The sequence below is a fragment of the Prionailurus viverrinus genome, unplaced genomic scaffold, assembly GCF_022837055.1.
Source record: "Prionailurus viverrinus isolate Anna unplaced genomic scaffold, UM_Priviv_1.0 scaffold_35, whole genome shotgun sequence".
In the NCBI taxonomy this organism is placed as follows: domain Eukaryota; kingdom Metazoa; phylum Chordata; class Mammalia; order Carnivora; family Felidae; genus Prionailurus; species Prionailurus viverrinus.
The window spans coordinates 6,239,273-6,257,553 of NW_025927605.1; the positions used below are offsets into that span (position 1 = coordinate 6,239,273).

The following is an 18,281-nucleotide window of genomic DNA, read 5'->3' on the forward strand; positions in this document are numbered from 1 at the left end:
CCGTGATGACCCACCAAACCTTGGCCAGATGGGGAGGGTTTCTGAGAAAACAACAGTCCTCCAGCTGGAGAAGCCTCACCAATCTGACCATTCCCCGCCCCCCCCCCCCCCCCCGGCAGTGAGTTGGTACCCCGGGCTTGGGGAGGATGCTGGTCAGGCCACAGCGGGCCTGGTTCCCGTGGGCAGAGAAGTGGCTAGTCTCCTATCTCCGTTTGAAAAATAACTTCAGAATTTGGTCCATCTGAAACTCTAGTTCTTAAAAATATGTGGAAGTGGAACACAAGCCGGTCAGTCAGGTGCTGCGTTGCTCTGAGTGGAGAGGGTTGGGGAGGAGGGCAGTGCACCTTGTATTAAAAAACAATCCCTGAAAGTCGGCAAGCTTTGGCTTTTTTTGGAGTGGGTTGAGGTTCTTTCTGGTGCGTAGTGTCAGGATGAGTGTATTCATTTTAACTTCACGCCCTCCGGAAATAAACTGTGCAAATGCGGAGGGGGCTGGGGAGAGGAAAGGGACTAGGATTGGAGGGGCGGCCGTGGCGCCGGAGTCCCCTCTGTTCTTGACACACACACACACACACACCCTGGAGAAAGTGTGACGTGCTCTTGGTACAGCCATCTAAACCAGAGCAGGGCTTGGGGGCCTGTTGTTGCCACAAGACAGGGTGAGGGGCTGAGGCAGCTAATGAGATCAGGAGCCTGGGCCCCTTCCCATACATTCTCCTTGGACATATAAGAACTCAAATGAAGGAGGGGCGCCTGGGTGGCTCAGTCGGTTGAGCGTCCAACTTTGGCTCAGGTCATGATCTCGTGGTCTGTGGGTTCGAGCCCCACATCGGGCTCTGGGCTGACAGCTCGGAGCCTGGAGCCTGCCTCGGATTCTGCGTCTCCCTCTCTCTCTCCCCCTCCCCCGCTCATGCTCTGTCTCTCTCTCTCAAAAATAAATAAACATTAAAAAAAATTTTTTTAAATAAATCACCCTTTAAAAAAAAAGAGAGAGAAATCAAATGAAGGAACAAAGTCTCCAAACAGAAAGAGAAGGCACTTGACCAAGACCACACAGCTTTGGTAACAGAGCTCGGATGTAAACTTAGCTTTGGCTGGGTAGGGGAGCAGGAGACGTGTAGCTGGCCTTGTTCCCTGGCCCCTTCCAACTCTCCCGCCCCACCTCTGCTCCCATCTCTCCGTGGACACTCACTGATCTGGGGTGGGAGGAGACCTGACCACCGATGCTGGGTGTGGGGGTCAGCACTCTACGCCAGAGGGGGGACACGGACCACAGTTTCCAGCCTGGTTGAAGAGTGTGGGTTTTTCCTCTAGGTCCCCAGGAGCAACGGATATATTTGAAACAGGCATGAGGAAACCCCATCTCTTTTTTAAAATATCACCCTGAAAGCCAGCATCAGAACGGAGGTGCCTGGGCAGGGGAGAGGGGCGGTGAGGTGACAGTCCAGGCAAGGGTCGCTCAGGGCCCAGCCTAAGCCAGGAGCAATCCAGAGACGGGAACCAGAGCTCAGGCCTCGGTGAGAGAATGGACAGGATGTGGGGATTAAGGGAGAGAGGAGAGGGGATTTTCAGCCCAGGGGAGTGGGGAGCTGTGAGCCTTCACTGAGCTTGACCACATGTGTTTTTAAATGAATGGTCTCAGGCCCAAGTTCGGGGTTGTCTTTATTGGAGCTTGGAATGTCACTGCGATTCACCTTAATCAGAGGCAGACTGTGCGAAAATGAGCAACAGTGGCGGGCCCCCAGCAGGGGCCATCGGGCTACATTGGGAACCCTGCTCGCCTGCAAGCAGTACACGGGCACACGCACACATGCACACACTCCTACACAAACTCACACTCTCACGCGTGCTCACTCACTCCCAGGGGGTCTGAGGCCAGGCACCCTGCCGGCTCAGTTCGCTCCCCGCCTCTTGGACGGGTCTTGTCCACACAGCGGGGACCTGCCGAGCTGTGACTGAAGTTCCCTTCCGCTTGAGGACCAGGGCCGAAGGAGCCAGAAGCTGCAGGCGTTTTGCAGTTTGGGAGACGGGGATCCAGGAGGATGGGAGAGCTTGCCAAGGACCGAGCAAAGGGAGCCCCGCTGAGCCGGGGCACGGGGGAGAAGATGCTGGAGAGGGATGGGACGGACAGGGGGTGGGAGAAAAGGCCATCTCTTCTCCTTCGTTCACTCCAACCGCACAGCCGGGGCCAGAGCCCTGGGCATAGGAAGCCTGGGGAGCATCAAGGGGTCCCCTGTGTCCTAGGAAGGCACTAAATGGGGAACAGATCCTGGAGAGCCTGGAGTCTCCCCCAAGTACCCCAAAGGGGACAGAAGGGGAATGACAGAACAAGAAGGGTCTTACATGCTGGTTGTCTGGGAAAACAAGACTGGGGAAGCACGAATCCTGCTTCCCACCCCAAACAGGGGGTGGGCGGTGGGCCGGGATGCAGCCCCTCCGGCCGGCAGAGGGGACAAAGCCAGGGCTGCCCCCTTGGTCTCCAGGGCGGTGAGTGGGGAAGCCTGGCCTCACCCGTGTGTCCGTGGGAGGTAGAGGCAGGAGGGAGGAACCTGAGCCTCCTGCCCCCCTGAGGGCCAGGGCTACCAGAGCACGGCCCCATCCAGGTTCCCGTATCCCGGCTCGGCCCGCAGCCTCCAGTACGTGTTGTTGGTCACCCACCACTCCTTCCCACTGCTGTCTGTCTGCCGCCTGGGGGAAGGAGAGGGGTGAACATCCCGAACTAAGGCCAGGGTCCCCGGACGCTGCCTCCCATAGCCGGCCCCACTCACAGTGAGGAGGGGCTGTATGGGAGGTGGCAAGGAGCCTGGATGGCAGAGGCCTAGGGAGAGGGCAGAGGTACCTGAAGAAGCGAGCCTGGTGGACGATGTTGTTCTCCTCCATCACTCTGCGCCTGTCCCGCTGAAGCTGCTCGATCCTTCTCTTCTGGGCTTCAGCGGCCTGTATGTTCCCCTCCTCCAAGTACCTAAGCATCCACATGGCAGTCAGGGGAACTGCCCCCCGCCCCCCGCCCCCCCCCCCGCCAAACCCAAGACCTCTGTCCCCTGCCCAGCTCTGCCCCCAGATGGGACCCATCTCCCTGGGGCAACGCCAAGAGGGAAGAACAGGCCGAGCAGGATGCGGAAGCTCCTGTGGAAGAGGGAGGAGCCCAGAGGCTCCAGGGTGGGGCCCACCTGACACTGACCTCTGGTCTGGCCGGAGCCGCGTGTCCGTGGAAGGCAGGGACCGTTTCAGCTCTGCCGTCAGCTCATTCAGCTCCAAGGCAAACTGAGTGAAGCCGAAGTTTCGCTCGTGGTCTGGGGGCATGGAGTCTGGGGGGGAAGGCAAGGGGCTGGGGCAGGTGGACTGTGCCATAGGCACCCTCACCCCTGCCCGGCCCTCCCTGACCAGGCCACATACTGGGTTTCCAGATGCACTGACCGCCGGGCAGGGATCCCCGGTATAGCCCCTCGTGCCACTTCCCGGAGAGTCGGTGGAGGACACGGCCGCTCCGGCTGAACACGGCCCCCTGCACCTCGTGGACGTTGGAGCTCCAGTACTTGGCCTGGGGTGGGGGTGGAGGCAGGGGACTTAGGGAGGTGTCCCCTCCCCTCCCCCAGGGTGAGCTGCTGGCGGCAGACAGGCAGGGTCAGGGTGGGGATGCCCACCTTGCAGAAGGTGATCTTGCAGTGACAGGAGCTGTCCTGCGTGTTCCGGATGAGCACCTCCCCATAGTGCTCGATCCAGCGCTGGCCACTCAGAATGTTGTGAATGCAGGACGTCACCTTATTCCACTCAAAGTGGTCCCCAAATCTGAGAGAGACAGAGCAGGGGAGGGCAGCTGGCTGGCCCCGGGAACAAATGCCACCCTGAGCCAGGATGCCCGTCATGTGGGTCTGTGGAAGGAACACTGCGGTCCTGGTTCTGCCTCTGCGTGAAGGATGACATATTTATAGGGCGCTTGGGTGGCTCAGTCGGTTAAACGTCTGACTCTCGATTTCAGCTCAGGTCACGATCTCACAGCTCATGAGGTCGAACTCCTCTTCAAGCCCCGAGTTGGGCTCTGCGCTGACAGCACAGAGCCTGCTTGGGATTCTCTCTCTCCCTCTCTCTCTCTGCCCCTCCTCTGCTTGTGCATAGGCATGCGCTCTCTCTCAAAAATAAATATTAAAAAAAATATATAGGGGCGCCTGGGTGGCTTAGGTCACGATCTCGCGTTCCGTAAGTTCGAGCCCCATGTCGGGCTCTGGGCTGATGGCTCGGAGCTTGGAGCCTGCTTCCGATTCTGTGTCTCCCTCTCTCTCTGCCCCTCCCCATTTCATGCTCTGTCTCTCTCTGTCTCAAGGATAAATAAGCGTTAAAAAAAATTAAAAAAAAAAAAAATATATATATATATATATGAACAAAACAAAAAGGATGACACATTTACAAAGCACAACAGCCCTCACAAAAAATATTGAGTCAACAGGTCTCCATTCATTGATAAAGCTCCTGAGTGCCTACGTCATGGGGATAAATACACAGAGTCCCTGCCCGTGGGTGCCAGGGACCAGGGTAGGCCCATTCACACGTTACCCTGTTTAATCCCCCCTCCCTCTGGGTTCCACTCATTACTCTTATTTCACGGAAGAGCGGACGGGAGGCTCTGAAGCATTAAGCCTCTTTGTCGCGTGCATAATTATCAAAGCTGCCAGACAGAACTTCTAACTCTGAAGCCCAGGATCTTCCCGGCCCTCGACTGGCCTCTCGCTAACTCCTGGACCATGCCGGGTAAGCCCCCTTCTTCTCTGGCTGCTGTCCCCACTTGGAAAATGACATGAGCTAGAGGACAGTGTTTCCGATGTGGTTTGCGATCAGTCCTGAGGTCAACTTAGGTCTCTGTGGGTCTGTGTATGAGGGTGGGTGCGTCTGCGCGTTGGCTTGAAGTCTCAAATGGATTTCTTACTGTGAGTCACGGTCAAGAGAGTGTGAAAGCCACTGCATCAGATGACCTCAGTGAGCCCTTCCAGCTCTACCGTTCTAGGATTTTTCCTGTTTCTGTATGCACAACGGCTGTAAAAATAGGTGTGAAATGTATAGACACTACCCCACCGCAACCAGCTTCAGGCCAGACCTTTCGATCCTGCCCCTATTACCTCACCACCCCAGCCTGGAAGACGGCCCGTAGGCTGGGCCTGGCTGCTGACCTTAGCAGCCCCATAGGCTGGGGCCTTAGGGACACCCACCTGGGCAGGCTGACATTGACGGTCCCCACAGGCACAATCTCCAGGGATTTGCCCCAAAACTTGTTCTTCCACTTCATGTCTGGAGTTGGGTCGGGAGAGGGAGAGGGAGGGCAGAAAAGAGACCAGAGAGTGTTCCAGCCCCTCCCCCATCTGCCCTTCACCCTCATGTCCGCCTCCCCACCCCTCACCCCCCGCCCCCATTCCTCACCTTGCCAGAAGATGAAGTTCTCAGACTCCGCATGGCATGCCGAGATGGGGGGGTGGTGGGAGACCTTGGTGAACAAAGAAGGTCTCTTGACGCTGCCCCTGAGGATTATGGGGTCTGCTCCTCACCCCAGGGCTCCCCAAAGTCCCTTATCCCCAATCCCAGTTCCTCTCCAAACCAGAAGACCAGTTGGTTCCAGGTCTCTTGTCTCTGTCATCCTCAGCCACCACCCAGATTCTGTTGCCCTCTCTGTTCCCATGAGGCCTCACACGCTTCCTTCTCACTCACTCCCTTCTGGAGCCCCAGGACCCCTGTTCAAGGCTACCAAGTCCTCTAGTAGTGACAGATGAGGCTCCCTCCTGTGCCCTGCCTGAAAGCCAGCCCTCCTAGGGGCCCTCTTCCCTCACTGCTTTCTCCTTCACCATCGTCACAGCCTCCAAAAAAAACCCTGGCCTTGCCCTCCTTGGAACGGCTCCATATCTGGAACTTGAACTTGGGTATCCCAAAGCCTGCAGCCTTGCCTCTCTAATTCCCTGTGGTCCATGACTCCTCCCAAGACTTTCAGCCACTCTGCTCTGTTGTGCCCTGTCTGCCCTGCTCCACCACCGTCCCCCCGCCTGACACTGCTGTCACCTCCACCTTCTCACAGCACCCTCCACAACCTTCTGCCACCACTTGTCACAACACCTGGCATCGGCCTCCTCTGTGCCGCCCCTGGTTCCCCGCTCTTCATTCACCCCCACGGAGCCGAGGAACACACGGAGCACACACCTGGAAACTTCGAATGCTACACTCTGTCTACACCTGGGCCCAATCCTTCTCTGAGGACCCACACCCAACCCATCACCTTCAAACCACATTGACACACCCACCCTCAGAGGGAGACTGGAGGTGGCAACTCCTCCCACCAATTTATGGCTCCCACCCTGACCCCGGCCCCCTGAATCCACTGCCAGGCCTGGACCTTCCTCCTGGTGCAGCTGCCTCACACCCCTTCCTGCAGGCTCCGCCCTCCTCCACCCCACTGTCCTGCAGCCTTTCCCTCTACTTTTCTCTTTCTCTCCAAATAGAAGTATCTCCTGGGGTGCCTGGGTGGCTCAGCCAAGCTGAGTGTCTGACTCATGATTTAGGCTCAGGTCATGATCTCACAGTTCATGACATCGAGCCCTGAGTTGGGCTCTGTGCTGACACAGGGCGCCTTCTTGGAATTCTCTCTCTGGGCCTCTCCCCTGCTTGTCCTTGCTCTCTCTCAAAATAAATAAATAAACTTTGTAATGTTTGTTTTTTTTTTTAAGGAAATATCAGGGCGCGTGGGTGGCTCAGTCAGCTAAGCATTGGACTCTGGCTCAGGACGTGATCTCACGGTTCCTGAGCTTGAGCCCGGCATCTGGTGACCTTGAACGCTGCTTCTCTCTCTCCCTCTCTGCCTCTCACTCACTTGCGCCCTCCCTCTCTAAAAAAACAAAACAAAACAAAAAACTAAAGAAATATTTCCTGTTTCTTCCATTTTAAAAAAAGAGTAAACCTTTCTTTTCTGGATGCACACACTTTTGCTCACGTATGCACAAACACTGGCAGCAGCAATGTCCTCAGAAGGAGCTGGGGCTCATTTCCTATTGTACACATTCCTGTACTGGACAAACTTTTCACTATATTTTCAAAAACACTTAAAATCTAAACAAACAAAACACCTGCCTCAGCTCTATCCCCACCTCTGGCTGAACCCCTCTCTCTCTCTCCTCTTTCTCTCCCAGTCAACTGTTTTGAAAATAAGCTGCATTTTTTCTCTATTTTAAATTTTTTTTTTTTTTTTTTTTTAAGGAAGCTCTACGCCCAACACGGGGCTCGAACTCATGACCCCGAGCTCAAGAGTGGTGCATTCCACTGACTGAGCCAGCCAGGTGCCCCATTTCATTTTAATTTTTTTAATGTTTTTTTATTTCTTCCTGAGAGAGACACAGAGAGAGAGAGAGAGAGAGAGAGAGAGGGAATCTGAAGCAGGCTCCAGGCTCTGAGATGTTGACACAGAGCCCAATGCAGGGCTTGAACTCACAGGCCATGAGATCATGACCTGAGCTGAAGTTGTGTGCTTAACCGACCGAGCCACCCAGGCGCCCCTAATTTTAATTTTTTTTAAGTCTCATTTTTCCCTACATTACTTCTTTTTCCTGCCAGCCGCTGTAACCCGGCCTCGGCCCACAGCCCTTCTCAGAAACCTCCCTCACTCAGTAAACCAACCAACCCCGTCAAAGTCCTGTGGACCATCCACCCGCACTTGGCCTCGGAGCTCCTCCGCCTTCCCAGCCCACCCTCCTCAGACCCTCTCCCGTGAGCAGCCCGTGACATCATCCGTCCTCTAAGCTGGTGACTCCCGGGTCTGTCAGCCCCCACCTGTTCCCAGAGGAGCTCCGTACCCACACGGCCCAGGGCCTCCCAGACATCTCCCTGTGGAAGTCAAGCCCACGTAGACAAGGAGTCTCGCCAGTGCAGTCACCTTCCTCACACACTTCCCATCTTGCTAACTGGCACTTCCATACACCTGCTGAAGCCCCCCAACCAGAAATTCAAGGCCATCTCCAGCTTTTCCCTATCATCGACCACCTCCCCTATCTCTTACATGTAACAGCATTCGGTTGACAACTGTGTCCTGTCAAGGGCAACATGACACAGTTCCTGAATCCAATGTCCTCGCAATCCAGATGCCACAGCCTAAGTGCAGGTCTTTGTCAGCTCTTAACAGGGATGACTGAAATGGCCTCTTAATGGCCTTCTCTGACCCATCCGCACACCACGGTCTGAGCAATCTTTATAAAGTGCAATTTGGAGCATTGTCACTCTACTGCCTAAAACCCTCGATGACTCCCCATTGAAGGCAACCATTTGGCCTGCAGGGCTCCTCAGGGCTTGGGACTGTCTTGCCACCCAGCTGTGTCTCTCATACCCTGTCTGGAGCCTCGCATTCTCCCCACCCCCTGGATTCTTGGTGCACGTCAATCCTCCCTCAAGACCTAGGTGGAGATCAGCCCCTACAGCATGCCTTCCTGGCTGAAGGGCAGCCTCAGAGCCTCCAGGGTCCCAGCTCTAGAACATGGTCCAGTAACTCCCCATTTCAAGTCCACCCCCCACGCTCGGCAGGGAGCTCCCTGGAGCAGAGAGTGCCGCCATGTGGCACAGGGCTTGGCCCGGAGCCAGACGCCCTGAGCTCTCTCTCCCGCGCCCTGGCCCCTCTGAAGCCCCAGCCACCCGTGAGGGCCCCTCTTCTTCCGGGGCCCACACCTGCTCACTGATGAAGCGGAAGCCTCGGTCAGGCCGCTCACACTCGTAGGTCTCCCCCAGGACGGGGTTGAAGGGCTTACAGCCTGCTCGGTGGTACGTGGACGAGTAGGCAGAGACCGCAAAGGCTGCGATGTACACCTGCGGGTGGAAGGGCGAAGAGATGCCGCTGGGGCAGGGGGGCGGGGAGAGGCCACTGGGGTGGGGTGATGGGGAGATGCCGCTGGGGCAGACAGATGCCGCTGGGGGTGGGTGGAGATGCCACTGGGGGTGGGGGGGAAGAGATGTCACTGGCGGGGGAGCTGCCGCTACAGGGGAGGGGAGATGCCGCTGGGGGCAGGGAGATGCCACTGGGCGGGGGGGAGATGACGCTGGGGGCGGGAGAGATGCCACTGGGGGGGGGTGGGAGATGCCGCTGGGGTGGGGTTGGGGGGGCGGGGAGAGATGCCGCTGGGGGGGGTGGAGAGGCCACTGGGGGCGGGGAGATGCCGCTGGGGGGGGATGCCACTACGGGGGGGGGAGATGCCGCTGGGGGTGGGGGGGAATGCTGTTGGTGGGGGGGGAGATGCCACTGGGGGCGGGGGGTGGGAGATACCGCTGGGGTGGGGTGGGGGGGTGGGGAGGAGATGCTGCTGGGGCGGAGAGATGCCGCTGGGGGCAGTGGAGATGCCACTGGGGGCGGGGAGATGCAGCTGGGGTTGGGGGGGATGCCACTCGGGCGGGGGGGATGCCGCTGGGGCGGGAGGCCAGGAGATGCCGCTGGGGGCAAGGAGATGCCGCTGGGTAGGGGAGATGCCGTGGGAGGGTGGGGGGAAATGACGCTGGGGGGGGAGAGATGCCAATACAGGGGGGAGATGCCGCTGCTGGGGGGGGGGGGGAGATGCTGTTGGGGGATGCGGGGGACATGCCCCCGGGGGGTTGCAGAGAAGGGGGGGGTGCCGCCCCACTACAAGCAAGGACCCGCAGAGGTAGAGCTTCAGTGGCGGGGAAGAGCCCCGCCAGGAGTGCCGGGGGTACCATGCGCTCGCAGGGGTCCGCCACGCGGCTGGCCTGGTCCAGGAGGCTGCTGTACTCCAGCTCCTCGCAGAGCCGCTGCAGAGTGTTGAGCGGCTCGTTGAGCTGCACAGGCATGGACACCTTGGACAGGTCCTTGCCGATGTTGTTCCGAAGTATGTTCCACAAGCTCACATCAGCCCCTGGCCCGCTGGCCGCTGGCAGGCAGCGGCGACGGGGTGGCCCCGCAGCTCTCCCTGGAACACACGCCCCTGGGCCCCACCCGGCCACGTCACTCTTCCTCCCACAGGGTATCCAGAATTGGGGGGGCACACAGGCCAACCCCAGCACCGCCCCCAGTCCTGAGGTGCTCCTAGATACACTCATTCCCAAGCACCCCTCTGGACTCTGCAGTCGAGCCCCTGGGGGGATTTAGGTGGGTAGCAGGGCTGAGAACCACTCAGAGAGGGCACCTCCCACTGCTGGAAACCCTGAACCCCAGAAGCCCCTCCTGAGCCCCCACCCTGGCCTTCAGTTCCCCTCCATAAACACAGAAACCAATGTTGGGATACAGATTATTCAGCCCATTTTACAGATGAGGGAACAGGCTCCAAGAAGTAAAATGACATGTCCAAAGCCACACTGCTAAAGAGTGGCAAGATGGGACCATCTGCCTCTGTATGAGGCCCCATGCCAGTCTTCTCAGAAGACCGCACTGATGGCCAGCCCCCAGGCCTGAGCCCGACCCACCTCGGGATCCGCTCCTGGAACATTCTGTAGCTCACAGCTTAGCCTTCCTTATCTCCTGGGGTCACCCTAAGCTGTTAGCCCACCAGTCACCACAATAGACTGCCTCCCAAGGGGTCTGGGCTGTGGACAAACACGATTTGTACCTCCCTCCAAACCCCTCCATGCCTGCACACCCAGCTAGTACCTTTCTGGTAGCGCTCAGCTCCCCTGAGGTCCAGCACCTCCTCAGACAGGCTGGTGGTGATTTCACTGGTGCACGACTCCTCCTCCTCTGAGCCCTGGGCCAGGACAGATGACAGGCTGGGCAGACTGGGCCTCCCCGGGCAGCTGGGCAGTGCCCAGGGCCTGGCAAGACTCTGCCCAGCTAGTCCTTTGATGGGAAGGGGGAAGACACGGATTTGGGGGAGGGGAGGATCGGAGCCCTAAGGCTGACATCATGGAGTGTGCCTTGCCACTTTGGGAGGGGACGCCTGGCCCTCTCCCTGCAGGGAGGGAGCACAGGGACTTGGTGAACACCAAGGAAAGGTAGCAGGGCATTGCTGAGATCCAGGGTTCAGGGCCAAGGGAAGTGCTGGGGCTGACCCGCTCACAGGAAGAGGGCTGGGGTGGGGCTGCGGCAGCAGTCTCGGGAAGACCCCACGGGGATAAAGCACATCAAACTAGAGGAAGGGTCCCCAGCAGATTTCTGAGCAGGGCCACACAAACCCAACAGGTCTGGACGTGTTACCCGAGAGAGCAGCTGAGGCATTAGAAAGGATTTGGGAATCTACAAATTCTAGTCTCTCTGGACCCCATCCCAATTTTCCCAGGGTTGTCCCCCACCTCACCTCATTCTCAGAAGAGCTGGCAGAGAGGAGAACCTCACAGGCATCAAAGAACTCTGTGTGGGAATCAGCAAGGGACAGGACGCTGCTCTGGGACAGCTGGGGGGTCAGCCCCCGCCCCTTCATGTACAGGGCTTCTTGCTGTGGGAAGGACAGGTGTCAGGCAGGGCTCCCCGGCCCTGACAGTTCCCTTGAGAGGGAAGCATGCTGGGGACTTTTACTGCCTGAGTGTGGAGCCCACCAAGCAGAAGACGCAGAAGGGAGAGAGTGTGGTGGGATACGAAGGTGTGGCGGCTGAACTGGGGCCTGGGACACGGGAACGTGGGTTCCCTAAGAGCCGCTCACATGGCCTAGGCACTCACTCTGAGATGGGTTCCAAGCCTTCTGTGTGCATTAATGCAGTCAATCCTGACACTTACCCTAAGCGGTAGATACTGTTATGACCCCCTACTTTGCAGACCAGGACACTGAGGCTCAGGGTCACAAAGCCGCCAAGCACTGGGGCCAAATTCAAACCCACAGAGCCTGGCCCCAGAGTCTGTGCTCAGAACATGGAAGTCCCAGCTCAGCCAATCCTCAACTGGGGGATCCTGGGCCCATTGGTCAGATTCTCTGAGTCTTAGTTTCCTCCACCATGAACTTGAGGGTAAGGATCATGGCCGCATAGGACTGAATTAAGCAAAAGCATGGGGCACCTGGGTGGCTCAGTCACTTGAGTGTCTGACTCTTGATTTTGGCTCAGGTCATTATCCCAGGGTCATGGGATTGAGCCCTACATTGGGCCCTGTGCTGAGTGTGGAGCCTGCTTAAGATTTTCTCTCTCTCTCTCTCTCTCTCCCCCTGTCCCCCACTTGTGCGCGCTCTCTCTCTCTCAAATTAAAAAATAAATAACTTTTAAAAAAAATAGTAAAAGCACTCTGGGGTGCCTGGGTAACTCAGTCGGTTACGCCTCCAACTCTTGATCTCAGCTCAAGTCTTGATCTCAGAGCCCTGAGTTCAAGCCCTGAGTTGGGCTCCACTACTTAAAAAAAAAAAAAAAAAAAGTATAAGCAATCTGCACACTGGCAGGGCAGGAATGACCAAGGTGAGGCTGCTGCCAATGTTACCTGAATTGGGTTGGAGCTAGGATTTCTGGGCCCTGTTTTGGGTCTGAAGACCAACCATGCCTTCACTTCTGCTAAGAAAGAAGGTGCAGGAGAAATAGTTCCCACAACCCAGCCTGGCTCCTACCTCCTCAGGGTTGAGGGAGCTGAAGGAGTCTGCAGTGGTGTCCGAGGAGACGGAGAGCGAGTGGAGGCGCCTCGGGCCAGCTGAGGCCTCAGAGACCTGCGAGGAGACAGTGAGGGGACAGGGAGCCAGGAGGACAAAGCCCTCCCCGCCCCGCGATACTGCCCTCTGCGCAGATTGCCTCCGCCAACCACTCTCCCCAGACCCAGCTCCGCTCTCCTCCCCAGGCCTGCGGTCCTCAGCTTCAAGCCCTCTCCTCCCACACGCTCCCCTGTCCTTGAGCCTCACCCCCATCCGCGACAGCTCTGAACCCTGGTGCAGGTCCCGCAGTCGGTCCCATTCAGCAGTGAGGGCAGCCAGGACACTGCTGAGGGAATTGTGCACTGCGGGGCAAGGGCAGGCATCAGACTCCTCTCCCTCTCCCTCTCCCCGCCTGCCCCCCACCGCCCTCCAGCATGCACTCACCCTTCTGGGCCAGGGCCCAGAAAGTACGCTGCAGGTGGGCATAGTCTGGAGGTGGCAGCCCGCGGGGGCCTGAGGGGTCCCGGGACTCCAGGTAGCGAGACAGGTTGGGAACAGAGCCGTGGAGACGACCAACCTGGGAGTGAGGGAGAGGGGTCGAAGGTGACAGCCTCCTCCAGGACATCCCACCCCGGTGACTTGGGGTCCACACCCCACCTCACCCGTCCGATGGTGTCGTCCTTGGCGAAACTCTGTGTGCACCACATGCGGCTGGTCCGTTTCCCCTTCTTGGGTCTCTCAGTTGTCACTGAGGCCTGGCAAGTGGAAGGCGGGAGGTGAGGGGTGAGTTTCACTCAGGATGGGGCAAAGGGCAGCAACCATGAAAGCCGGGAGAGGGGAAGATGGCCACGGAGGAGGGCACAGAGACATCTGACGTCCCAGAGGAAGAAGATGACACCCTAGTAGAGGCGTGGGTACAGCAGGCAGGGGTCACTCCAAAGGGGCAGAGAGACAACCCTGAGGCCGTCTGGATACAGGAGGTGGGTCAGCTAGGCAGATGTGCAGCTCTCCAGGAAACTGCAGCACACGAGGGGGCCTGGGGGCCTGTCCCGGGGAAGTGGTGAGGGTGAGGGCGGCAAGCAGGAGTCCCCTGGGCAGGGCCCTGTCTCCTCCCCTGGCCCTCACCTGGTGCGTGGGGATAACAGGGGCCGAGGGGATCCGGTGCAGGGACTCCAGGCTCTGGAGGAGTCTGTGTAGTTCCTGGAGCTTCCCCTGACACTCAGAGAGCTCTGCGGGAAGAATGAATGAGGATATCCTCTCCCAACACTGCCTGGGTGCCCCAGAGTCTGTCCCTTCCTCCTCCTAACATCTCACCCGGGCGGCCACAGAAACCCTGACACTGCGTCCCCCTCCTCGGCTCAGGACGCCAAAGCAGTTCCCAGTTCCCGCCACTGGTTTCCCAAGAGGGCTGGCATCCTCGGTCCCCATAACATACCTTAACTTTGCCGCCTCCACACAGGGTGCGGGGTGGGGGTGGCCCTGACTCTCTGTCCCCACTTGGTGGCACCTCCCCCTCTCCCTCTCCCAGGCCAACATCTCAGCTGCCTACTCCAGGAACAGGTTCTAAAGCACACCCCTTCTCTGGCACTACTCCACGGGACCCCTCCCCGATTGGCTTTCTGTATCTTCTTGTCCATGAGCCCTGGCCCCGAGTCCTGTCTATGTGCCTGAGACACAAGCCCCCGCCATTCTTGGTGAGGCTGGTGCTCCCCAGGGCAGGCCCGAGGAGATCCTGTTGGCTTGGAGGCCCCAGGTTCCCGGAGGCAGGGCTGGAGGTAACGGTTCCACCTCCTCGTGACAGCCGACACCTCCTAGACCCAACGGCACCCGTCCTGCCCACAGAGGCACAGTGCCAGGGGCCCCTCACCATGAGAGCAGCGGTCTAGCCCATCACTGTCCCTCAGCCAGGAAGACACCTTCTCCCGAGGTCCGACCCCAGGGAGAGCCGAAGCACTGCCTGCTGCTGGAAGCTGGGCACCAGGAGCCTGTGGGTGAGTCAAGAGTGAGGCAAGGCAGCACCCCCTCTGTGGATCTCGCAGTTCCCTGAAGCTCCCACCCCTGAGTCCCCATGTTACTGCCCCCCCCCCCCCCGCCCAGGACCTCCCTTACCTTCCGGTGAGTGGTGCTGGGCAGCGAGCCTCGGGGCATGTCTAGGCGCTGGGCTAGGCGGTGGGCACGAAGCTGGGCCACCCAGCTCTGGAACAGGTCCTGGGATTTGATCTGCAGAAGTGACGGAGAGGGAGAGGGAAGCGTGAAAGGAAGGATTGCTTCACAGGGACAAGAAGTTGGGGCTCCGCTTCCCAGGCAAGGAGAGTGTCTCCCTGTCGTCCCCGGCTTGTGCAAAGGCTCCTTGCAGGGAGACAGAGCACAGCTTCCCCGGGGTGACCGAGCCCTTAGCTCTGCGCCTGTTCATGTAACAACCAAGAGGGACGTCTTGCCATTGGCTGTGGTATACGATGGGAACTCCCTTGCTGTCAACCTCAGGGACAGACCCTCAACCCACCCCTCTCTCAGCCCTAGTGTCTCTGCTGGGCTGGGGCCCAAGCCACTACTTGGCTCCCAGGGATGTCACCTTGAGGTGGTAGATGTTGTCTTCAGTGTCAAGGTCAATGCGCTGGGCCTTTTTGTTGATGGACATAACAGACAGTCGGACGTCAATGGAGCCATGAAGCTTCCCCTTGGTGATCTAGGGTGGATGGTGGGCAGGGAAAAACGGGACTGTTTTTAGGCCCCCGGGACCCCAGAGCCATCATCTCCCTGAGGTGACCCTAGGCTCCAGGGCCAGGCAGCAGGTTCACAGCATCAGCAGGGACTCGTCAGTTGTCCTCTGGTGCACAGAGCACACCACTACGTCAAGTCATACTCTGAACAAGGGAGTCAGAGAGCAAGGAAAACTAATCTCAGCAATGCGAAGGCTGAGAAGGCAAACACCCTCTCAGAAAGAGATCCTGAGGATGCCGGCCTAAAGTTCCTGTCCCCAGCACCAGAATGAAACAAGGGTAAAGATGATAAAGCTCTCTGGGGCGCCTGGGTGGCTCAGTCGGTTAAGCGTCCGACTTCAGCACAGGTCATGATCTTGCGGTTTGTGAGTTCGAGCCCCACATCGGGCTCTGTGCTGACAGCTCAGAGCCTGGAGCCTCCTTTGGATTCTGTGTCTCCCTCTCTTTCCCTGCCCCTCCCCTGCTCATGCTCTGTCACTTTCTGCCTCAAAAATAAAACAAACATTAAAAAAAAAAAAAAAGATGATAAAGTCCCTGTTCGTGCAGACCATTCTGGGCCCACACTCAGCCCACAACCCCCAACAGAGGCCCTGACTCACCTCTTGCCGCGTCGTTGCATAGTGAAGGACTCCATCCTCGAGCACAAAGTATCTCTGTGTTTGCCCAGAAGGAACGAGAACCCAGGAGGCCGACAGAAAAGGGTATGGGGAGAGAGCAACCACACACATGGACTTTTCTTCTCCTCCACACACACACCCAGTACTGCCTACACCCTTTCCCCCCCCCCATCCCCCACTCGCCTCTGCATCTGGCCCCTCCCTTTGCCCAGCCCACCCTACCTTGTGCCAGCCCTTCAGAGGCCACTTCCTTTTCTTGAGCAGGTGGCCTTCCTGCCTCTCGGGCATGATACCCTCTGCTCCCAGCCTGCCCCGAGGCTCCTCCTCTACCTCCCACAGCTCAGAGGCCTGCAGTCCAGGACAGAGAAGTAGGAAAGCAGCTGGTGAGGTGACCAAATCTGCCCCCTCCCCCCCACTTTGGGGCCAAGCTCTATCCACCCACTGCCTGCTTCCCCATCTCAGACCTGCAAGGCACTGCTGGGCTTTGCAGACTGAATGCTCTCGGCCAAGGAGTTAGGGACCCTCTCCTGGAAGTCCATGGAGATGGGAGCAGCCACTCCCTGCTGAGAAGGTAGAGCAGGGTGGAAGGAGAAGGATGTCACCTTGTCCTGAGGGGACCCTTGAAGCAAGAGAGAGACCCCATTAGCACAGACCCTGCTATCACCTTCCCCGCCTCCAACCCTTCCCACACCCTCTGAGATAAGGGCTCACCAACATCTTCTGCTCACCTGCCATGCCTCTCTGAATCTGTCCCTTCCCCACCCTGGGCGGGTTTCCCTGTCTACACCCTCCAGCTGTGGCCACTGCTCCCGGAGAGGTGGACTAGCACGCAGTCGCAGTCCGCAGGCCAGCGCCAAGAGACAACCACAAAAGTCCGCCCAGCCCCACCTTGGGCCCACATTCTCAGGCTCTAGGAAACACTTGGTGCTTTCTCTGGAAGATTCCCTAGGGCGGGGGGTGTGGTGTGGGGGGGAGCAGAGAGGAGGCATGGGAGTGAAAAAAAAGAGACTCTAAAACAGGGCAGAGGAATTCCGAGACTGGACAAGCAAGATCTCAATCTGGCTTCTCTTCCTCCAGGACCCCTGGACACTCCTCCACCTGCCGTCGTGGGTTGGAGACTTCTCTGTCATCCCAACTCCCCGCTAATCAGTCTCCAGATCCTCTGTCTTCGGCATCGGGAAACTGAGGCCTGAGCCAGCCCCCACTGTTCTCTGTGCCTCCACCGTAGGATGCCCACCTGAGACCCTCGGTGCCCCTCAAAGCCTCCATTCTACCATCCCGGTCCTTGGGGTTCCTGAGAAGTAACACCCACCCGGAGAAAGCAGGGGGCCCTGCTTCAGTGCCCATTGAGGCACTGTGGGCGGGAGAAGAGGCGGCCAAGAACATGCCAAGGTCCACACAGGTCCCCGCAGCAGTGCCCACAGGCGCCCTTGGCACGAGCCCTGGCCATCCTGGCTCCTCGAGGAGATCAATAATGCATGAGGTTCTGTGTGTGTGAGACAGGGAGGGGACTGGAGGGGCGAGGCTGGCCCGAGGCTGGGGAAACAGCTCAGATCTTCCAGTGGAGCCAGCAAGCACCTGAGTAGCGAAGGCCGGGAAGGGACAGGGATGCGGTGGGGTAGTGGTGGCCAGGAGGTAGGGACGGAGGGGCCCAGAGTGCGAGAGGCTGACCCGGGGGGGTAAAACTCCTGCATTTGGCCATTGAAAGTTCCCAAACTCTTCTGGTGTTTGGGTATCTCTGTGTCCTTTTCCTGGCCCCCTAGAATCCTGGCCCCTCTCTGCTGGCGGGTGGAGGGTGGGGGGGCTCTGTCAGTAGAGGGTGCAGGGTCGAGGGGAGCCCGGTGGGTGCCCCATTTCCACTTCCATTCCCACCCCCGTCTCCAGAGGGGCAGACCCGCCAGCTTCAGGTGGGAAGAAGCCTGCCTGGGGAATGTCAGCCAAAGCCAGCGCGGGCCCCTTACCCCAGGGTCCATGGACGCCAGTGCTCCTTGGCCCGCGCGCGCCTCTCCGCCTCTGAGTCACCGTCTCCGAGTCGCCCGCTCCCTCCTCACGGAGCCTAGCAGTGGCAGCAGCTGCTGCAGGAACCAGGAAGGAAGGAGACGTCGGAGCCTCCCCTCCAGCCGGATCTCCCCACCTCCCCCTTCCCGGCCCCTCCTCCCGCCAAGCTCCGGGCGGCCGCTCAGCTCTGCCCCCCTGCTCCCGGGAGGACTCAGGGCTGAGCGGACTCCCCAGCACTGAGGTAGCTTGGGAGTGGGGGCAGAGTCCCCACTGGGCGCAGCTCCAGATAGACCGTGGACGACTGGGGAGCTGCTGGCCTCAAGCCAGTGGTGGTAAAGGGTTTACTCCTACTAGCATGGCCTTGACCCTCGTTAGTACCCAAGGCCATTTCCTTATTAACGCCCCCCGCCTCTCGTTTTACATCTGAAAATAGATTGCAAAATTTGGAGCCA

The 18,281-nt window shown here is 58.7% G+C and overlaps 1 protein-coding gene across 4 annotated transcripts; it reads right to left on the reverse strand.

Moving 5' to 3' along the window:
- Positions 1-1,644: 1,644 nt before the first annotated feature.
- OSBPL7 (oxysterol binding protein like 7) lies at positions 1,645-17,947 on the reverse strand. 4 transcript variants are annotated; one of them, XM_047845838.1, is made up of 23 exons: positions 17,793-17,946; positions 16,296-16,450; positions 16,054-16,179; positions 15,814-15,867; positions 15,067-15,180; positions 14,604-14,714; positions 14,362-14,479; positions 13,620-13,723; positions 13,157-13,249; positions 12,939-13,071; positions 12,762-12,856; positions 12,477-12,572; positions 11,250-11,387; positions 10,607-10,700; positions 9,697-9,944; positions 8,683-8,820; positions 5,410-5,473; positions 5,202-5,280; positions 3,645-3,906; positions 3,397-3,541; positions 3,182-3,308; positions 2,840-2,962; positions 1,645-2,688 (listed from the first exon to the last, which is right to left on the reverse strand). In XM_047845838.1, the coding sequence occupies exons 2-23, from the start codon at positions 16,368-16,370 to the stop codon at positions 2,580-2,582; spliced, it is 2,646 nt and encodes an 881-aa protein (XP_047701794.1). In that variant the 5' UTR covers positions 16,371-16,450; positions 17,793-17,946; the 3' UTR covers positions 1,645-2,579. The 4 variants fall into 4 exon arrangements, 3 of the variants coding, with proteins under 3 accessions (XP_047701794.1, XP_047701793.1, XP_047701795.1); XM_047845837.1 differs by having other exon boundaries at positions 16,296-16,394; positions 17,793-17,943; XM_047845839.1 differs by having other exon boundaries at positions 3,645-3,789; positions 16,296-16,394; positions 17,793-17,941.
- Between the last annotated feature and the right edge of the window lie 334 nt (positions 17,948-18,281).